This window comes from Empidonax traillii, unplaced genomic scaffold, assembly GCF_003031625.1.
Source record: "Empidonax traillii isolate 1590-97213 ecotype Southwest subspecies unplaced genomic scaffold, ASM303162v1 scaffold22:size5013007, whole genome shotgun sequence".
Classification (NCBI taxonomy): Eukaryota; Metazoa; Chordata; class Aves; order Passeriformes; family Tyrannidae; genus Empidonax; species Empidonax traillii.
In genome coordinates, this window is record NW_020955215.1 from 1,463,704 (window position 1) to 1,486,291 (window position 22,588).

At 44.0% G+C, this 22,588-nt stretch overlaps 1 protein-coding gene across 6 annotated transcripts in view; it reads right to left on the bottom strand.

Moving 5' to 3' along the window:
• Nucleotides 1–5,880: 5,880 nt before the first annotated feature.
• UBTD2 (ubiquitin domain containing 2) overlaps nucleotides 5,881–22,588 on the bottom strand; it is a 49,395-nt gene continuing 32,687 nt past the window's right edge. For all 6 annotated transcript variants that reach the window (XM_027901422.1, XM_027901448.1, XM_027901430.1 and 3 more), the window contains exon 3: nucleotides 5,881–11,940. In XM_027901422.1, the coding sequence (XP_027757223.1) occupies nucleotides 11,543–11,940 (398 nt within the window). In that variant the 3' untranslated portion in view covers nucleotides 5,881–11,542. The remainder of the gene's footprint in view (nucleotides 11,941–22,588) is intronic.

A 22,588-nucleotide genomic window follows, 5' to 3' on the forward strand; every position in this document is an offset into this window, starting at 1 on the left:
TGCTCTCAGCTTTGTGCAGGCAATGCCTGAGAGCTCACTGCTCTCCTGATCTGCAGTTTTATTGCTTTCTCCGTGACGTGACCGACCTGAATAAGGATCAGATCATGCTGCTGTTCAACTCACTGGACTGAAACTTGAGGGGGAGGATTTACATTAATGAGTTCTATGTGGTGCTGTGCATCCTCCTGTCCCATGAACTGCACACCATGCGGGTCCTGGAGTTGGTACAGGGAGACCTACACCATCCAGCACCCCATAATGGGAATTGGCTCATTGGAGCTGATCTTTATGCACACTATGCAAGGATTGGAGAAGGTCCCCGGTCTGGATGTGTCTGCAATGCTGCACCATTGAACAGGAAAGCAGGAAAAAGAGCAGTTGCCCTGTTAGTACCAACCTTGCTCCCCTGGGATAAGTCGAACCCTGGACCTGTTGCCATGTAGGAACCATCTTAACACTCCTCCCAGCTCATGCTGTCCCTCTTCACAAGGACTTCAAAAATGAAGCCCTCAGGTGTGGGGAAGCCCTACCTGTGGGGAAGAGAGCTGAACATCTGTTTTCACACACTGCTTTTTGCTGTCTGGTTGGTGCAGTGCCAGTGCCCTTCTTCAGCCTGCATGGCATCACCTACAGCCCCACCTGGGGAAGGGCTGTGCCTTCTCAGGGGAAAGCAGTGAGAACACTAGGCTGCAGTGTGGGAGAGGGGTGGTAGAGCCAGGATTACCCCTAGAGCTCAGCCTTGCTGTTGGATATGACCTGCAGCTCTGCTCTGGATCAGGAGCCTGGCCAAGGGCCAGCGCTCAGGGCTGTTGCCCATGGAACTCAGGGAGGAAGGAGAGAAGCCAACCAGAGGGCACGTGGGAGGGATGGGAAAGGACCTCTCAAAGGAGGACATCTACCTGTTGGAGTGAGTCCAGAGGAGGCCACCAAGATGACTAGAGGGATGGAGAACCTCTCCTGCAAGAAAAGTCTGAGAGAATTGGGATTGTTCAGCCTGGAAAAGAGAAGCTCCAGGGTGATTTAATTGTAGTCCTCCCAAAGGGAGCCCAGAATAAATATGGAGACTATTTACAAAGGTCTGGAGTGACAGGACAAGGGGAAATGGCTTTGAACTGTCAGAGAATAGGTTTAGATTAGATATTAGGAAGAAGTTCCTTACTGTGAGGGTGGTGAGGCCCTGGCACAGGTTGCCCAGATAAGCTGTGGCTGCCCCATGCCTGGAAGTGTCCAAGGCCAGGTTGGACAGGGCTTGGAGCAACCTGGTCTAGTGGAAGATGTCCCTGCCCGTGGCAGGGGGGTAGAACTGGATGCTCTTTTAGATCCCTTCCAACCCAGGCCGTTCTGTGACTCTGAAAGCAGCTTTGAGCACGGCTGGCTGTCGGTAGCTCTCCCCAGCCCAGCCGGCAGCAGCTGGGAGGCTCCATGGCAGGAAGCACCAGGATTTTGGTATTTCCTACGGGTGTGACAAGCGCGAGGTCACCTTTATTCTCTGGATGCAAGCACTGGTTGGTATTCCACCTATTCTTTCCAAGCAGGAAATCGGTGCTTATCATCTGCTTCTAAATCTTTCTGCCCTGAAACAGAAACATCTCAAAAAGCACTTCATCCACCGGCACAGGGGACCTGCCTTTCAACTGCTGGACATTGATGTGGACAATATGATTAATTTTGATTGGTTTTAATGAGTTTGAAGCCACAAGGTTTCTCTTCAACCCCATGAAGGAAAAACATTAGAAGGTATTTAAGTGCTTTGATATTTCTGGAGATGAGGTAAAATTAGAGAAATTAAAGTCAAAAGAGAGGCCATGAAAATGTCCCTAAATTCAGAATTAAGCTTTGGAATTAATTTGGTACTGCAGCTCACAGGTGATTCTTTCTCTCTTAAAGCTGGGGGTTTTTTTCTCATTTACTCCAGGGGCAGGTCTTTGATGACTTATTTCACCGTCTGAATTAAAAATATTTTAACACTAAGATATCAGTAGGAAGAAATAATTTGGGGGTTAAACTGGGCATATTCCTCTGTCTGAGGAGACTGCAATGAGAGGAGCTGGGCAGGACTGGCAGAAGAACCTTTATTTAAGTAATTTTCTTCTCAGTTTATTTGTGGCTTCTCATTATTTTCCAAGCTCTTTGCAGTCAATTCTCAGGGCTATGGCCAGGGAAGTACCTTGGTGTGGTACACTTGGACTTGAAACTCCTTCTAGGAACATTCCTAGAACCATACCTTGGCTCTGTGCCAGATATGAGTCCTAGGAGAAGCTTGATCTCTTCTCTGACGAATCTTCATTTTGACCTTAAACCAGCTGCAGGTTCCCAGGAGAGTCCGTGCGGATTTCACCCATTCCCAGCAACCAGAAAGGGAGCAAAGCTGGTCACACCACCTCCCCTCCTTACAGAGGTGCAGGCACACACTCCTTACCAGTTTACTGCTTCCACCAGCTTACCTTTATCCCTGCTGCTTTTTGTCTCTGCTGCTCACTCAAATCCCTCCTTGCTCTCTGATTAAGTAGTTACACAGTTAATCAGTCATTAACAGGCTGTAGACACCCCTGTCACAGCTCCACACCATCCTCATGACTTCCAGCATCTCGGCACTCTCTGGGAGCACATCTACCAAGACAGCCACTAGGAACCAAAGGAAATCACCTCACTTGCTCCTCCTTTCTGCTGCCAGCTTCCTGGGTTATTGTTTTAATGGATAATTCTCCTCCTCTGTGTTCCACCACCAGTATCCTCTTTAATTATCTGTTACAGGCAGTTGTTGTACCTCTCAGCCCTGCAGGGCTTGCAGCCCATTTCCTGTGTGGTTTAGAGGCGCAGCGAGGTATCAGAGCCTCCATCCTGCGGATGGTTCTCTAATGCCCTCACAATATTTTCCTGGAATGGGCCATTCTAGCCCCAAGTCGCACTGTTCCTGTGCTTTCATCTGCAGGCTGCCCCGTTAAGAGGCCACTTTAAGCAGGAGCAGCGTGGCTGTGACCCGGCCATGAAGGCACCTCCCCTCTTCCCCAGCCAGGCGGTACCTCCAGATGTTGTGAATCACTCCAACATCTGCAACTCGTTACAAAAGGCAGAGCAGCAGCCATGTGCCAGGGAGGTGCCCCATTAGCCTGTAACATATTCAGGATGAGCCTGAGGCAATCAGTTGGAATCAATTTCTCCCGAGTCAGTCGGGAAACAAGCACATTGGAGAAGGGGACAAGAGCCTGAACTTGGGGTCTTTCTCTGAAATAACTCTTCATGGTGGGCAGGCCTGCCCTACTAAGATAAGATCTTATCTCCTCTCCAAAACTAGCAGCAGAACTACAGGGAATCTGAGATATTTGAAGTCTTCTGCGTTGACAAACAACAACAAAAAGAGGAAGGGAATCATGAAGAGCCTCCCTGCAGGACCAGCCTGCTCCTAACAGATTCACAAGAACCCTTTACCCACATGGGAACAACACAGCCTCACACCTCTGACCCCCTGGGCTCAGCTTACAACCACCACAGAGATGCACCAAACTTGTAAAAAGTGAATAAACCACAGAGCTGCAGCAAAGCAATTCTTTTGCTCCAGGCTGAGCATGGGAGTCTCATTTCTGAGAAGGAGGAAGGACTTCAGCCTCCTGCCTCACAGCTCCCCCCAGGACTAATCCTGATGCTGGCATTACTTTCCCACCGTACTGCAACAGTTGTGTCTTGCTGGTGTTTTGAAGACAAGCCCTTCCTCTGCCCTGCCTTCCTCCTCTGTGCTGCTGTTTGGCCGCGTTCAGACACACACCGAGCCAGGCTGGTTTGACACGGGGCAGACTGGGCTCTCTCCAAGGCCGGAGCCACTCACAGTGGCAGCTTTCTGCTCCATCTCCCAGCTACGTGCTCCGGGCAGGGGCAGCTCCCATCCTGCTGCCGCGCTCGTGAGTAACAGCCCAACAACAGGAAATGCTGTTTGCTTTGTTAACGAAACCACCTAATTAAGGCCATGTGGAGAGAAGGCAAGAGAAGCAGTTTCGTTTCTCTTGCTAAATATTGACTGTTTACCCTCTGGGCACAGCAGCTCAGTGAATTTATTTCCGCTCTCACCTTACACACAGCCCATCACACACCACGGAGCCTCCTCCAAGCTCGCTGCCACCAGAGTTCCCTTAACGAAGCAGCATGAGGGACTAATCAGATTAGAAAATTCCAGTCTCTGACCTCCCATGAAACAGGGTTTTGGCATGTCCGTAGGGTGGCATCCCACCTCTCAGACCTTTGCAACTGCTCTGAGTCCAGAGAAAACAAATTCCGTGGCTCAAATTCCAACTTTTTAGGATTATTCGGAGAACACAAAGAACTACTCTTTGCGGGGCTGAAGTGAGAGCTCAGTGCCTTTTCCTTAAGTTACCTTGATATTTTTAGCTCAGATTTGGAGGGACCAGCCACCTGCAGATGCTCCCTCTAGTGTCCAGAGCATCTCTGCATCCTGCACTGACCAGGGCAGTCGTCCCAGTGGAAGCAGCAGCAAGTCAAGTCAGAGATGATTTCCCTTAGTGTTGTCTCTGGGTTCTAACACAGCACTGTGTTCAAGGCCAGGTTGGACGGGGCTTGGAGCAACCTGGTCTAGAGGGAGGTGTCCCTGCCCATGGCAGGGGGTTGGAATGAGATGAGCTTTAAGGTCCCTTCCAACCCAAACCATTCTGTGATTCTGTGAAATGCTTTCATACAAGCCTTTGCACCTCTTGTTTCATGTATGTATTAAAGAGGGGAATATGTATAGATAAAAGGCATTATATGTACTCACATATAAAAGGAATAAAAATTCTACATATATATTTTTATATGTATATGAGGGAAAAATTTCCAGGAAAAAATCACGTTTTGTTTGTTTGTTTCTCACATCATGAACTCTACTGTGAAATTATCCTAAGATGTAAATAAAAATGGAAATATTTAGCTGTGATAACATTAGACCAAAATGGCCTACAAAGAATTATTCCTACTCCTCTGATACCTTCTGTAGTTAATCAAGATTATAAAAGTGGTGACCTGAATTAAGACAACATGTCATTTAATGTAATTACAGGACAATTACATAGATTCATTACTTTTATTCACCAAGGAGCCAGAAGCTGATCCACAGACAGCAGAGGAGGTTCACGCTGGATGTCTGAGCACATCTCCAGGCTCTGCATTCTCCACGGATTGCACACCTTATTTGCAAGACAAAAATTTGTCACGCACCAAAATGAATATGAAAATGTGTCTCTCTAGGGTATCAGAGGTAATGGAAAAGTTGTGGCTTTCCAGCTCAGAACCAAAAGCCCTATTGAAGAAATTTAAGGAGGAAAAACAACACTGACTTTATTCCTTAAGGCATGGCATTGCCATTATTACTTTTATTTTTTAAATGCAGGGGAAGAAAAAGGTTTTTGTTTGTTTGTTTTAAATACAGGAAATTCATACAGCATTTCCAATAGAAGTTCAGGATGGTTTGCCCTCAGTGGTAAAAGATCTTCCCTAGGATAAAAAAAAAAAAAATCACATAATTTATCAGTCTGAAGACAACCTGTGATGTGTCAACCAAGTACCAGAGGTACAACATAAAAATACATAAAGCAGTTTAGAAGTTACTTGATGTTCACAGTAGGTTTATATTGGTCTAGAATTCTTCATTGACCACAGAAGCCAAGGAAGGGAAAAAAGTTAAAAAGCCCATTTTACACAAGTAGTAGCTTTGATTCTAAAAGTCTTCATAAATTTACAGGGGAAGAAGTGGTCATGACACTGGAATGCCCTCATCCCTGTTTCCCTGGGGGCTGGAGCTGTGTGTTTCCTATATCAGCACCAAGTCTAGCACCATATCCTATGGAATAGGAATGTTTGTCACATGACACACACAATCAAACTGCATACAAAGAGTTTTACCATAAAAATGAAGGTATTTATTCAAGAAGTACAAATTTGATGGTACCAGCCATCTTTGAAAGCCATTCCCATGAGGCAGAGAGGACACAAACCAAAGTCTCTTGCTCAGAGCATATGAAAGCAAGTGTCACACATGGCCAGCTAACACAGTCCTTTCCATCATTGCTCAAATCCACCTCCATTTTTGAAACATTCCCTGGACTTCAGAGGCACAAATAGGGTTTTTTAATCCAAGACCAGTTAGTTATTTTATTGAAGCCATCAGCTCAAATTAATTTTGTTTTCAATTGCCTTAAATTGTCTCCAGCCTTTGACTGGATTCCAATTTCCTAAAGAAAAAAAGGGACTTGGGAATGAGCAGGTGCAGAATTTCTGGAGCTCAAGATGAACTAAAGGTTTTAAGGCAGGAGTCAGGATTTTAAGTTCTTTATTTGCCCCATGGCTCTGATTGAATGGTCTTCCTCTGTAAAATATATGGAGTTCTACTGGATAAATACCCAACATGTGGTCCTGCTCAGAGGGCAGGAATGCACTTTTTCATGGAGAGTCCAGCAGACACATTTGTTAAAAGTCTCAAAGTCCATGGTAAGAAGCCTGCTGGTTAAAACATCTCATCTTCCAGCTGCCTGACTTGTGTAGGCTCAGTGACATGTATCTCCCTTTGGAAGGAGAGCTCCATCTCCATCTCCTTTGGACAAGAGCAACACACAGGCGGCTACGGAGTATCTACGTGGACGAAATATGGAAGAGGAGAGCCGGTTGCAGAGCAGAGCAATCAAAAACACTTCATGGAAAGGGAAGTCTTTAAGCAGGCAGACTTGTATATACAGTCATTAACCAACAGAAGCGTTTGTAGCTGCAGATAGAACAGCAGGACATTCATCATCTTGGGGAGAAAACAGAAGTGCGGACACTGGGAAGTCAAATCCAAGGCTTCCCAGTGAACTAGCAAGGCAGACCACCAACATCTAGTGGGTTTGAAGCACATTTTTTGCTGTTTTCCAAGGAAGTTGCAGAGTGTGTGAAGCTCATCCCCCAGCCAAAGCACATTTTCCAAAGCGCCTTTCTGAAACACCTCTACATCCCACTGCAGGAGAGCACAAGACGTCCTAGAACTTCCAGCCACCATCCAGGAGGGAGTGGATTACAGGGGAAGTGGTGAAGGGCAAAGGAAAAAAAAAAAGCCCCTCTTTCTAACAGAGACTACTTTTATTTTAAAGTAACAGGATTTGAGCAGCGCAGGGAAAAAGCAAAAAAAAAAAAAAATTTTTTTTTTTTAATGTAAACATTCTCTGCATAAGGTGCAGGGTCCTGGATGTATGTACAGTGACATAGAAAAGTTTGTAAAATATAGATCAAGAGTCAGAAACACAGCTGCCACTTGCGCTTCTGAAGCATCGTAGACATGGAAAAACATTCAGCATTCACTTCGTCAACACCTACACAGCGAAAATGCTTCCAAAATTCCATGGGTAAAAGCATCCCACCATTGTAACAAAGAGAACTTTTTTCAATACTTTTAAAGAAGATTTTACATTATTTCCTAGCAATGGATATATATGCAGAAGCACATCACACTACAGCAATATTTTATCAGTCGACCATCTGCTTCACCAAAGGTTATGCACAGTGCCATGGGCTGCCCTGTTGCTCCAATGAATCCTTCTTTCCTCTCCTCCCCAAAGCAACTTAGGGACTTTGTGTGGAAGGCAAAGAGGAGCTGGGGTTTGTTTGGTTGCTCCTGGGGTGAGGTTTTTTGTTATTGTTGTTACCCCTACTTTTAGCATTGGGGTGTTTATTAACAAACGAAACTTATTTCACTGCCAACACACACTATTTCATTTTCCAAAATATTTACCAGCTCCAGAGAAGCAAAGGCTTTCAGAAAATCATATATTCCAGGCTGTGTTTTATGCAGAAGACACCAATAAACTGTGATGCACAAAGAGCCAAGGCAGTCAGTGACATTTTAGGAGCTGGATGCTCTAGAAGGAGCAGCTGATACTTGGTTGTAGAAGACCCTGAGCATCCTTCTGCAGTGCACCAAGCAATGTACCTGCAACACCTGCAGCTCTTCTGGAGCTCCCTGGCCCCGTCAGACTATCTGTGTTCATGCCTCTCTGCCCTTCAAGCTGTTTAGAAGTGTAGACTTTCATTAGGTCATTACTTCTGTGTCAGGTAGAAGCAACAATAAAGAGTATAAAAATCTGAATTGTGTCAAACAGACCTGTCACTAACACTGTAAAAAAGGTTATCTACTGGCATCAGTTCACAGCCAGAGCTAATCAGGAATGGCACAAAGGGCTGATGGGTCTAGTGAATATAAAAACCCCCAAGTCTACTGCTCCTCACTTGCCTGTATTTGGCATTGGTGGTGTGCATTAAAAGACTTGTTGCATTGTTTCACTCATAACCAAGACACCTGAGGGTGTGGGGCAACACGCCAAGTTCCAAAACACAGCCCAGGCCATGGTGCCAACACCTTCCTGCTGCAAAACAGGGATGCACACAGCAGTGTGCTGTTATCCATCCTCCCATGAGCAGCCACCAGTCCCCACCGGGGCTGACAGGGATTGAGGACCTGGTTAGTCTTAACTGAGCTGTGCCTACTCTGCCCTGCACTCAAACAAGCCTGAACTCCCTGCCTCAGGCACATGGGGAGACCCCTTCTGCCCCTGAAACTCATCCCACAGGAGCCCCAGCCCACTCCCCTGCACTAGAACTTGCACCAAAGCCCACCTTGTAGGGCAAAGACAACGCATTTCAGAGGCAGAAATGACTGTTCTCTCCTCTAGTTCTGTAGTGGGACCTGTCAGCCATATGCATGTACACCTTCATTACTGATACACTGTAATATATATTTTGAAATTTAAAATTATTTCCTGACATAAATCCTGTAAAATTTTGTTTCTGCAGGGTATGTGCTTAGTACCTCTGTCATTTTATACAGAGAGATTCAAAGTCTTCACTGTCACCTCCAAAAGCATTTTACCATTGGACTCTTTCAGTTTTTGATATGTAATTAAGGAGGGGGGGGGAGGCTGTTAGAGAAAAGAGTATTTTCATGAACCAAGTCTCTGTTCTACTCAAAACATGACATGGCCTACAGATCATCACCTTTCTCCCTGCCATAAAAGCAATTAATATAAAACATGGTCATCTATAACAGTGTAATAAAACTGAACCTTTTCCAACTAAGAGGGGGGAGAGGGAAAGAAGGAGCTCTCCCAGCCCCTACATGCTGTCCTCTCAAAAACAGCACCTGGTGACAATGGCCTGAATGAAAATAGAAAAAGAAAAACAAAATTCAACAAAAGGTATCCTAAAAAAAATTTACAAGTCGTGTTTTTAGTGTTCACAGTTCCAGAATTGTCACCCTGCTTTGCTCTTCCTTAATCTATCACGATTTCTCCCCTTCCAGAAGGTACTGCAGGGAAATGACACCGTGAAGACCACTTATACAGATATGTAAGTTCTACCTTATGAGACCAGTAGTATCCTCCTGGCATCAAACCATCCTTTGCCCAGAGAAAATCCAAGAGATTTTTGACTTGTTTATGTATCAAATATTTTCCCCCCACTGGAATGCAAAAGATTTGGCTGCAAAACCCCAGTACAGTAAATGATATTTGTCTTAAAAAAACTCCACAATAGAAAACTTGTTATAGATTCGTATTTATCAGCTTCACTCTCATCTTTAAAAAGAAAAAAAAAAGAAGGAAAAGCAAGTCACTTTGGTGTTTATGAGAACAGGGAACTTATTTTCCTTTACACAGCTCTGCCACTGCACTTCAGGCATCCCACACCCAAGTGAGGCTAAAGGAGCTGTCAGAAAAACACAGGCTTGATACAACACAAGGACCAAAAAGAAAGCTGTAGTTCTGTGGGGTAGGGTGGGAAGTGCATATAAAATGTGGATCTGTTTCCCGACCATTGATGTAAATTCTGCTTCCACCTGGTGGGAAAGACTTGTGCTGTTATACAAGTGACCTCTGATTGTCCTGGCTCTGCGCTGATGCTCGTGGTGTAACAACTCCCTCTAAGTTCAAGAAACTGACTTTTATGGAACTAATGAAGGAGCAAAAGTAACAAGTTTAAAATCTTCAAGGTAACCCACCAGTTTCACCAGCATATGAGAAAGAGCTGCGACAAGTGTAGCTTTACAACACTAATTCAGAGAGGGAAGACAGAAACCAATAAAAGTATGCTATTCACACACGAATAGCATGTTTGACTTTGGAAGAAATGAACTCGTTTCAATGATGGCTTAAAACCCAAGCAAACTAGAAATCACGTTTAAAAGGAACAGGGCATTGATGTCAACCAAAGGCATTGCCAGGCAGGGGTGCAGAGCTGCCACTGTGACAAAGAACATCTCCAACTGAGGGAACAAGCTATATGGTCCCCCCCCATCCCAATATGCTCTGATTCAGATTTTCGAGACTACAAAAGGATTTGTCACTTGCTGAAAGGGCCCCTCTTACACTCTGAAGGGAAAGCACTGGCTGTGAAACACCAGGGCCACACTCCAGGCCACAGGTGCGTGCTGGTGAGGACAACTCCAGCGGTCCTGGCTGGAGAGTCACTGCAGCTAGAAGACTGGCTCCTGCTTCCAATGACCCACCAAAAGCTGAAAACTGTGTGCTATTGTGTCCTCCTCACCGTCTTCCATGCTTTGTGCCCTCTGGGAAAGCACAGGAAGCTACAATCCTTTGCACCAGGGTGTAACTGCAGTTTAACCTGTATTACACCGGTGCTGTTGGACAAAGGTGATGCACCCCTCACTCAGGCATCGCTCACCTCATCAAAGCCTCTCTTCATGATCTGAGTGACAGAAACTCAGCAGGCACACACTCAGGTGCCCATCAGCCAGGAAACTTCAGGCTAAGTCAGTCTCGTAGCAGGTAAGTTTACAGTACAGTACGTGAGAGTTTACATGAACTAAGTTATTGCCTAAGGCTCCGGCGGGCTGCATTCCCGGCTCGGGAGCCAGCAATGGCACAGGACTGCGTTGCCATCTTGGAATGTACAATTGCTTGGTCTGAGCATCACCAGGAGCTGCTGGCACGGGACAGAGATCGAGTCCCCAGCCCAGCTCCACTGCCCAGGGCTGGCTGTGCCTCGGTGGTGCCTCATCGGAGCACACGAGTTCGGTCACACCTGAAAGGATCCCCCTGAATGGGCAGTGTGGGACCGACCCAGAGCAGCTGTGATTCTTGCATGAACTGTATGGGGTGCTGATATGAAACTGGATACATTGATTAGTTTAGTTTCTAAGTTTGTTTTTTTTTTTTTTTTAAATAAAAGTGCTCTCTGTTGCTCTGGCCTCACGGATCAGGACACCACTGACAGTTTTCAGGATCGTTACATATTTGTATTAAATGAACAACAATCTATTCCCTCCCTCTTTTCCCTTTCCCTTCCTACCTTTGCCCTTGCCCCATTCTGGTTGCTGTTGTTTTAAATATGAGACCAGGCAAACCCCAGAGGCCAGTTTACATTTTTATGTTTTTGCAGATCTCCATCACAGATGGAATTTTTGCTGGTCATTTCCTGGAACCAATCCATTAGCAGGACAAACCAAAAGAAGAGAGGGCAGTGAAAACAAACCCCATGACAGAGATGTAGGAAAGAAGAATCAATAAACAAGCAGAATTCAGTTTTCCACCGGGGTGGGATTTGCTAAGGGCTGGCTCACAATGACTTGCACCACGTAGTCCTTTGGGATTTTCAGCTCCTCCAGTTTCATTTTGTCTGCCAGGGGCCTGCCCGAGAAGAACCAGCGCTGGCTGCCTGGCTCCACTCCTTCCACGGCGTGCAGCCGCCTCTTCATGTGGTACACCGTGTCCATGCTGCGGACCATGAGTTTGAGGTCTTTGCCCGTGGAAAGGCGCAAACGAAGCTGGCATTCGTGCCCGGAATTGGGTGGGGGATCAGGAATATCCAGAGTCTCCAGGTCACCCTTCTCCTCTATCATGTTGATAGGCGGGGCAAGGCAGTAGACGGGAAGCTGGTAGCGGTTGCCCAGTTCATCGTAACACTCTGTAAGAGCACCTTTAGGAGAGAAGAGGGATTAAAATGAGTATGAATGCACATCACATTTAACACTGAAGTGGTCATGCTGGGAAGCATTTACCCTGCTGTTAAACCACCCAAGCGATGAAGACTGAATTCAGGCTTTAAAGGACTGATACAAAAACCTTCAACACTTCACTTGTTTTCATATGGAAACTTGAGGCTGAGTTAAAAGCATCCCCTAAAAACCAAACACACCCCTCCCTCCAGATAAACCATGATAAACTTCAAAAGCCGAGATGAGGGATGATGTTGTACTCCCATGTGTCATTTAAAAGAGGAATCTTTCTCCAGCAGCACAGCCTGAGGTTCAGAACACACATGCACCCAGAAAATGTCACTTGGACGAATTACCTGATGCTGAATGTGAGCTGTAAAAAGGCAAAAGACCACTGTGAAAGGAAGGTTTTGTAACTTCTCAAACATCCAAAAACTGCTGAAACGGTTTCATACAGGACTCATGTTTTAGTGAGCACTGCCAGAACAAACAAACACGACCACCCAAGTCAGACAACTCTGCGGTTCCGTTCGGAGTCACCACCAGAGCGACGACACCCAGCATGCACTTTATATTTGCAAAGCATCTGTAACTCCCATATTCAAAACCCTGAAGTTTCAGGAGTGATTTTTATTTCCCTAGACTCCTGAGAGGTTCCTTGGGATAATCTGTGTGTTTGTGTTCAAGGCTGCATACGGAGTTCCTCCTCGCCAAAATGGTAGAGGGCACAGCACAGCTCAAGGATTACAACACACACAGTGCAGTATCAAATACGAGCTGAATTTTTCACAGTATGACTTTATAAAATATATTTCAAGTACTATCCTTGAAAAGCAGCAGCATATTTTTCATACCATTTTAAGAGTAAGAGAAGGCCAAAATCAGAGCCCTGCTGCACACAGTGATGCAGGAAACAGAGATGTTGAGGAAGCTGCATACCAAATCATAGAAATCCCTTCTCACTGTGGTTAAAACCCCCACCTATTCACACTCCAAGCAAACCATTTTGAATTTACCTGCTATAACAAATTTCCACATTTTTGCCCCTAGAGGGGGCACAGCCATTTGCCAAATTACCCATCCTTTTGGAGCTGGAAATATTTGAAGAGGAGCCAAGTCCTTGAGCTACAGAATATTAAAAAAACCTCTTTGACTTGGCAGTTCTGCGCACAACAGCCAACTGCTCCTTGTTAGAAATGTAAGGGGTTTATTTAATTGGAGTTTTTTTCATGCTGACAGTGAGTTGTCTTGAACTTTCCTGTTTGATCAGCAAAATTACTACAGTATAAAATTATAACTGGGGGGTGTACTGTGTCACTCAGTCCACTGCAATGGCAGCATCTTTGGCTGGAATTTTTTTTAGACAGAAGTCTCCCTTTTTTTTAAAGGATTATTTGTGTTCATAAAAATACACAGTAGAAATCTCTGGCTAAAAGACCAATGTTTTAGGTGCATCTACTGTTTGAGGCTATTCTGTTTGTACAGGCAGCACAAGGCATCTGTAACCTGAGATTTAGTGAGAGAGCAAAACAAAAAAGGAGATCTGGAAAAATATAGTTATACCAACTCATTATACTCTTGTATCACTTATGAATCTCAGAGCAAACCAGCTTTTATCAAAACTATACTGGATCCATCCCTTTCATGGTTCTTTGCCATTTATGGACTAAAGCCTCAAGTTCCCACACTTCAGTTTTGTTGTACAATGTTCACTTCATTCTGTATGCCTCATCTATTTGCTAAATGTCACAGTACTAAATTCTGGACACAGAAACAAGTAGATGTAGTTTGCTGCTAAAAAAAAAAAAAAGTGAAAACTGAAACTTCAACAGCCTTTCAATTTGCCAGCAGCACCTTTCTTTAAAAGCCATGCATCCTAAAAACAATGCTCCTACTTTAGAAGAGCATGTTAAAGAGTTAATTTTAAATACCATGGGGTGAGCTTGCTAAGGAATTTCTTCATCATCTATATCATTGCCCAGCTGAACTAACATCAAGGTCAAAGCATATGCTACAAACACCGGATTACTTAATCACAATCAGATAAGCAATATTAAAAGAAATCCTTTAAAACAGCAGCTAACTTGGAGGTCTGTATTTAAATGAAAAAAGACAGAGCAGAGGAAACCTCTTGCCAATAAAATCCCACAGTCCCATCCCAGACTGAGAAACAATTTATAACAAACAGTTAATGTAAGAACAGGTTACTATAAACCTCATCAGTAATACCATTCATCCACTCATACTGGTAAAAATGTCCCTAAGACTCTGAAGTCTTATTACCTACCACTCATGGGCTTTCAAGACCAGATACATTGATTAAAGTACAGAAGATGATTACTGTGAGCAGAAGAGACTTTACAATGATATCCCCTCCTTACCAGCGCTCCACACCTACTGAAGGCCAGGCCAGAGCTCCAAGGAGATTAGGACACCTTGGTCCGAAGCATTTAGGTTGGAAAAGACCTCCAAGATCTCCAACGTCTACAAAGTATCACATTCAGTCATTTATCAAACACCTCCGGGGATGGGAATTCCACCACCTCCCTGGACAGCCCCTTCCCATGCCCGACAACCCTTTCTGTGAAGAAATTCCTCCTGATGTCCAACCTGAACCTCCCCTGGGGCACAACTTGAGGCCGTTTCCTGATGCTCCCTGTGCACCCCTTCGACTCAGGATATTCTTTGATTCTATGATTCTAGAGTCATTCAGTATTGATGCTGCTACACAGTTAGGGAATTTCACTTCACAGGCTCATTATAAGTCAGACAAAAAAAAAGATACAATGCTAAACCACAGCAGATGGGATTATTTTAATATTTCAAAAGTAATACCTCACTTTGAGAGTGAGGAATTCTAGAAGGAGTTGCAAGGCAGAGCTTCTTGTTGGTTGTTACCCAGGTAGGAGACAGCTTGAGAATTTCAGGGGGAAAAATAAGCAGATGTGATGATCAAGCATAAGGAATTGGAACATTTTGAAATTAATTGCCTTGCAGGCCATAAAAACTTTGTTTTACTATGATTATTAGGATGGAGATATTTCACAAGATTGGTAAGGGAAAATACTAAAAAAGGACTAGGAAATACTGCTTCCACTCCTAAGTAGTTCAGAGTTAGGACTTAAGTGTCCTTCTGCACACTTAGAGGGACAAGCAATTCAAGAGACCTAAATGATATGAAGATAAACTTTTGCAGGAGTTATTGAGTCAGGCATACATGACCACATACATCTGAAAACATAAAAAGTTTTAATGAGTTTTAATGGCATTTTGGCATTTCCTTAAAGCTGCACACCATTCTCTTCAGAAAAAGCAGCAAATTTCTTGCTTTCTGTTCATGAGGTGCCTTCTATTTCTTTAAGCTTTGGAGTAGTTTTGAGGAGGATTGTTCAAAAATGCACAAAACTTAAAAACTGAGCAGATTTCCATCTCTTCTTCCCTTCCCCCAGACAGACTTGCTGCAGGAAGAGAAATTACAACAACACAACACAAAATCTAACATTGCAATGAGACTAAGCTAATTTAAGGAGCCTGAGTGTCTGTGTGTAACACACTTTGCCCAAGGAACAGCTGGTTCATTTGTTTTTCTTACTGAAAAACTCCATTCCAAACGCAAGCTGAGCCTGGATTGCTGAATAAATTGGCAGTAGCAGAGCTTTCACCTGTAGACTATAGATTTGAACCCAACATAGATCAGTATTGCCTGAAATCCATGATGAAAACAAGGGGGTTGTCTTCTGGGTCTTACACTACAGCTGTTCCTAGAGAGCAACGGCTGAGGCAGAAAAGCTGAACTATCTCTTCATCTTTATTAGTTGCTGATTCCTGGTCACAGCTGGGAAACACAAGATCTTGTAAGAAATAAAACGTGTACTGACGTCAACAGCACGCGAGAGCGGTGAAGGGTGACTTTGAGCACAACAATGAACAGGATCGAGACAAACAAGTGCAAACATGCAGTGACTTGCTCCAGCTCACCTACAACCATCACAAACTGGGAGGAGTTAGGAGAAAAAAAGCTTTTTCTGACTTAATAACGACCCAAACAGCTGAATGCTGCAGTTACCAACTGTGGCTCTCCTGTTTTGCGGAGGGCACCGCGTGGGAATACCCGTGCAAGCCCGTGCCTTGCACCACATACAGAGGACAATAAAGCAGCTGTAATAATTAATCGTGTGCTTGAAGCACTTGATAATAAACCACACATTATAAGTCCTCTCCCATGTTTCTTCCATGCTAAATTTCCATGGGTTATGCAAATTTAAACAACCATAAAGCTACCACACAAAGGTACAAGCCTGTCTCCCAAGCCCCAGCACAACTGCTTACACAACACAGCTCTGCTGTCATCTTCACCCTCCCTTTATAATAAAGAACTTATTCCAGCTTCCTAAAGAATGAGGTTTGGAGATAATGAGTATTAAGCATTTAATAATTCTCATTTCAAACGCACTGAAACACAGCTCTTCCATTATGGGAACATTATCGGTCTGGCTCAGTTCCACGATGGAGAACAACTCCCAGAGCCAGCAGGAGATCCCAGTGCTTCAGGAGCTGCTTGGTGAGCAGGGACCAGCTCACTCCTGCTTGTGGCAACTGGCACAAGACAGACGGGAATTGTGCTTGGTGCATTACAACAAGGGAAACGGGGAGAAAATTAAGAGACTGCTACTGCCTTTGCAATCCTCTCATCCTGTTCTCTGCCAGGAGAACTACTTCTTAGCTGGTTCCATCAGCTATTGCACTGCTCATGCTCACCTCCATGCTTGGATGTTCTTTAGAAAACTCACCCGGGCTCCAAGATCTCTGATAAAATAATGCACATTCAGCTGCCTGAAAAGAATCTGCAAGGGAATAACCTGAAACATACTTACAGCGGAGGGTTGTACTGCACAGCCTCCTGAGGTCCCTTCCAACCTCAACCATCCTACATAGATGCTTTTGCTATAATCACAGAATAGCTGGGGTTGGAAGGGACCTCTGGAGATTATCCAGTTCAACTCCCCTGCCAAGGCAGGGTCACCCAGAGCAGGTGACACAGGAACACATCCAGGTGGGTTTGGAATGTCATCCAGTCACAGCATCTCTTACAGTAAGTTTCACCATCTCTTCCCTCAGAGGCTTTTGTCACAATACTAAATCTAGAACAGATGGATTCATTGGTGAGTCCTTATTTATCCAAATGAGGTTTGATAAAGTCAATTATGTATTAATGCCTGGTAGTTGTCATGTTAGCAATACCATATGTACTGCCACTTCTGTATTATCTCTCTAAAACTTGTATCTAATATTGCATGAACATTACATCACGGTTCAAGGATGACAAGTCGTTTTACTAATGAAGTATTCATCTACTATGCTGTTTTGCATGTCATTAAAATAGATGCCTGTCTATACAGGCCTCTTAGATAAAAATTTTAAAAAAAAATCTGTTTGGTGAAAGAGCTTCTGTGTATACCCTCCTCATTTACATATGCTCTTCTCCATTATTTGTCTTCTTAAAGAGGGTGGGGGGATTTGGAGGAAAAAGAAAAAGCAGAGTATCACAATCACCTGAGCCTGTATCATATTGCAATGATTGAAGTCACCAGATTACCTGTTCAGTGTGAGGCTGCACAGAAACTGAACTCAGCTTTAAAGAAGTTGTTCATGCCTTTGTTACTACTGAAGTTTTAAGTAGTCTGTTGTTCCCGTAAACCCAGAGTGAACACCTAGCACTCAGCATCCCAAATCCTACGACTAACAAGGTTAAAATGAAAAACCAAATGGGAAGTTAACAAAAGTGGTTTATACAACTGAGAGAGATATTTCTTTTTCTTGCCAACCACAGACTTGTGCAGTTTTTGCTCTCTTTCCAGGTCTACAAAGTGCCATGTCCAGTTGTTCCTTGAACACCTCCAGGGATGGTGACTCCACCGCCTCACCAAGCAGCCCCTTCCAATGCCTGACAGCCCCTTCTGTGAAGAACTCCTCCTGATGTCCAACCTGAACACCCTCTGGCATACCTTGAGGCCATTTCCTCTTGTCTTGTCGCTGGTTGCCTGGAAAAAGAGCCCTGACCTGGCTACAACCTCTTTTCAGGTAGTTGTGTAGAGAGAAGGCACAGTCTGACCACGCTAAGACCACCCTGCGCAGGGATGTTCAGTCAGGAACTCACGACCACAGCAACTCGAGCTGCTCCACCTCTGTTGTGAGACCGTGGACAGTGTGCTCATCCTTCAAACAATCCTCTGCTCAGCACAGTGCCCACTCTGGGCAGCAAAATGGCATTTGAGACTGTTTAATCTGAGCTCAAAGTGGCTATGAATGGAGAATTGGTGTGAGATAACACTTATTACAGCTCCAGCTTGCAGAGCAGCAGAGACAACCCTTAGATTGAGCAGGAAAGCAAATGCTGGCGTTTATGGAGAGCAGAGAGGTCTCACATCAGTTTGAAATGAGAACAAGATGTGGAAAAGTACTGTCTAAGACTAAACACTTTTTCCCCACAACCTACCTATATGCAACAAGGGATAGAAAAGCACAGAATGACCTAGACAAAGGTTTGCCCTGTACTGTTTTGTTCTCTCTGCTCCTAAACTTGCCTGTATCCCTGTGCTGCCATTCAAAGACCTGCTAATGAGCGTGGAAGTCATTCATTTGCATGCTCAGTCTCCAAGGATAACCAGCAAAAATGTTAAAGGCTCCAGGGAGGTCAAGCAAACTGACACAATCCCACATTAGTGCCCACATTCTAAAATAAAACTACAACACAAGGCTGTTTAAAGCTGTGGGGGTGGAGGGGATTAAAGGAGGCTACAGGGAAGATTTGAAGCAACAGAAAGCTGCAGCACTGCTTTAAGCCATTCAACGTGCTCCGCACCTACAAGGTGCTGCTCCTTCAGAGTGACCTTATTTATAATAAAAAAGAGAAGGAAAGTATTGATTAAGCATAAAGGTAGAAGACTGCATGTTAGTCAGTGGTGCATCATGCCCTGAACGTGCACAGAGCAGAGGCTTTGGGGATCTGCACAGATGGTGAGAGCCTGAAAAGGTTAAAAATTCAAGGCCTTGCTGCAGCTATGACCTTCTATAAAAATCTTACTGGATCACCCGGGAACCATTAAAGGCACCGCCGAGATTTCATTATTTCTGTATAATGACTAGTAGTCAAAACACATATGGAAACACACAGCTCATTTTGTTGCAAGTTTTCTTTGCAGTAACACTACAAACCAAACACTACTTACTCTGGACTGGGCTCAGACATGTATCAGCAAAAAAGCAAAGCCCCCTGGGCTTCTCAGCGATGTCTGTCAGCAAAAAACAAACCACCAGCTCCAGGTCCAAACAAACTCAGGAAAAAACAAAACTTCTTGAGAAATCAGTATTTTTCCAGAGGTCAGTCTGCCTGTAACACATCTTCTGAAGCCCAGTAATGACCTGAAGTTACCGTTCCAAGGTATTTATAGGAGGTGGCTGTGAGAGATTTAAAAGTATTAAAATACCTCCAGTGAGTACTGCCCATGCTGTCTGTGACACACTCCAGGTACAACTTCCCTTTACCTGCCCCTAAAAGGGTGCCAGGCTAAAGGGAGAAGAGTTCTGTGACTCAGACCCTTCTGACCATAATAACCATTTTGCCTTGGTCTTGGAGAAAAGTTTCCATCTTCCTATTATTAAAATACCTGAAGCTAAACCAGTAAAAGATGACAAGTGTCACAGCCACTATCAGCTGGAGATTGTGGAGGAGAAGGAGCAAGATGGGCAAGGAGCAAGTGAGACACCCAAGGTCTGGCTAAGCCCCTCATTTACCAAACTGAGACACTCTGGAGGACATCAGTTCCTTCAGCAATACCACGTTTAGCACAGAACGTGGTCGATTACAGAAGCAAGGAAACCCCCCTGCAGATCATCTTTTTACAGGGAAGGCAGCATCGAGAGGGCTCTCATGGGCTTTTCAGTGAGGAATAAATTTTGAACACTTCATCTTTCTTTTTCTCATTTTACTAGCAGACAGCAAGGCAGATAAGGTAGATATCCAGTTCCCCTGCTGTAAGCAGCCAGTGATGGAGTAAATGTCCACTCCTGGGAAAATATCTAATAAACTAGACATCATGTCCTGACCACTATCAGATACCACAGGACTATTATTCACTTAGACCAGACATACTCCTGTCTAGAACATCTGCAACACACAAATCAACAAGCAGCTTCTTATACGAAGAATTTAAGATTTTTTTTTTCATGAGTCTGGGTTTATTTTGAGCCATTATGTACAGTAAGGTTTGGTTTGTTGCTTTGATTTTGTTGTGCTTTTTTTTTCTCTTAAGGGAGTCACCTGCAATTTCCTGGTCACACATTATTGGTTTTAAAAAAAAGCAGTTCTGAAAACAGTGTTGCACAGTTGTCCTCCCCACACTAGAAAAGGCAAACTGAAACCAAAGACAGGAAATGGATGGGCAAGTGCTACAGAGGAAGAGACTTGAGAAGAGCCCAAGCAATTATGTTGACAAAGCTTCTCAAAATACCTTTCAAAAACCAAGAGCAGAAGTTAAAGATATTTAAGGAAAACAACTGTAGGATGTAGCCGTAAGTGGGTTTTTATTTGAAGGGTAGATAGTTCCTAACCTGCACTTAGATATATAAATATTTCATCCAGCCACAATTGCTTTAAATCCTGATGCTTTGATTCGACAATCATTTTGAAGAAAATGTGGAAATTCTGCATCCCTCAGATAGGATGTCGTGCATCTATTTTAAAAATTTTAATCACAGCAGAAATGACGGAAAGCGTCATCTTAATTGTAGCTCTGGACTGAAGAGGTTGAGAAAACAGTCTGGTTTCAAGGTTAGCAAGAATCCAGTGAAGTTCCACCAGGGTAACACGTCCTTCACTGGAACGAAAGACAACATTTCCCAAGAGCATTTCCTAAGAGCAATAAGTCATTTTTCCAGGTGTGCCGGCTCAATGACGGACACAGAAAATGCTGAGAGTCACCAAGGCAAGAAACAGAAGAGGAGGAGGAGCTGCCACCCTGCTGACTGGCTCCAAGCAGCCACCGGGAAGTGGGATGGAGCAGGTTTAATTCGCTGTCCAAGCAGGGAGCACACAGCCTGGAGGCCACTGGTTGAAGATCCCTAATTTAGATGAAATCTTCTAATGAAAAAGCAATTACTGTGTCTGAGCAGAAGTGAATCAGCCAGAGCATTTCAGAGATTTCTCAGCAGCAGAGAGTACGTTCTGAGGACAGAGAGGGCAGCAGGAGTGTGTGCAAAGCTGCTCCGTGAAATGGATTTTGAAGATGAGTTGCTCTCCCCCACTGCTTGGCAGAAGCCCAGAGCAGGAGCCCATCCAGCAGTTGGATTGCAGCATAGCTTTTCACACTTGTCACAGCCTCGTGCTGTGCTTCAGAGTAACACGATGATGAGACTGAAAACACCAGAGAGGCCAAAACTTGCAGCGCGCACCGTGAAAACTGGGACTGCAGCTCTCACCTGGGCAGGCAACCCTTTTCCAGAGTATCCATTGGTGCTGTGCACTCACCGTGGCAGGAAAATCTGAAAACAGGCTGGGTGCAGCCTTGTGAAAGCTTGACTCAATGTATTCACTAATCACTTCAGTAAAGCTAAACCTATGGAGGGAACTTGACGTCAACAACTCTTAAAAATAGACACTGATGTGTAGAAGAAAAAACAAAATACAAGCCCTCTCCTAATGCACACACATCTTCAGTGCCAGCAGCAGCTAGTCTGGTTCCTTGCAAGACACCAGCAATTTTTGGTTTTAATCCCTTACTTCTGTTATTTTATTTTTTTTAACTGAAGTAAAAAAAAAAAAAAATAGAAAAATCTTCCCTCGAACTCACAACTGCTTTCTCCTGAGCAGTTTAGTAAAAAAAAAAATCCCCAACCAAACTCAAAAAGCAACAAACTAGTAGGCTCAACTGTAAATTTTATGATATTCACTAGAGAAAGATTTTAGTTCCCTTAACTTTTACAGCCTGCATTCTCATCTCAGTACTACTGCTGATCATATTGACAGACACGCTTTGATAGTCAGACCTCCCAAAGCTTTCATAACTCTGCTGAAATCTAAAATTAGACAGCCACAGTCACCAAAATACCATTCACTACCCTTTTAAAGAGACATTTAGAGAAACCTGACCGAGTACTCTATATCCTCACAGAAAAACATTGTCCAACATTTCACATGTGTGTAGACAACGTAATCCATAAAAATTACAATTTTCAATGACAATTAAAAAGTCTCTTCAGACAAATAAGCTACTGAGAAAGCAATTCCTACAGCCTTAAACTCCAGCAAAGGCTAAGCAATGAATTCAGTAGTTTGCAGGCACAAGAGAAAAAAACCACATGGACCTTGTGGCTTAAGGGGCAGCAGTTCACAGTGGATTCAATTTAAATGCTAAAGATGCCACAGCAAAATTTACTGTACAGATTCTCTCAATCACAGATTCCTCAGTACAACAGGTAAGTACAATATTGCCAGCACACAAAAAGCGCCGCAAAAATTGCAGAGTTCCAGGTCTGAAGCTACTTATTTTACAGGAGATATACATGAAATGGTCAGTATTAAACATCTAATGTATCATTTTGTTGTAGATATTTCTGAATTACTGTACAAAT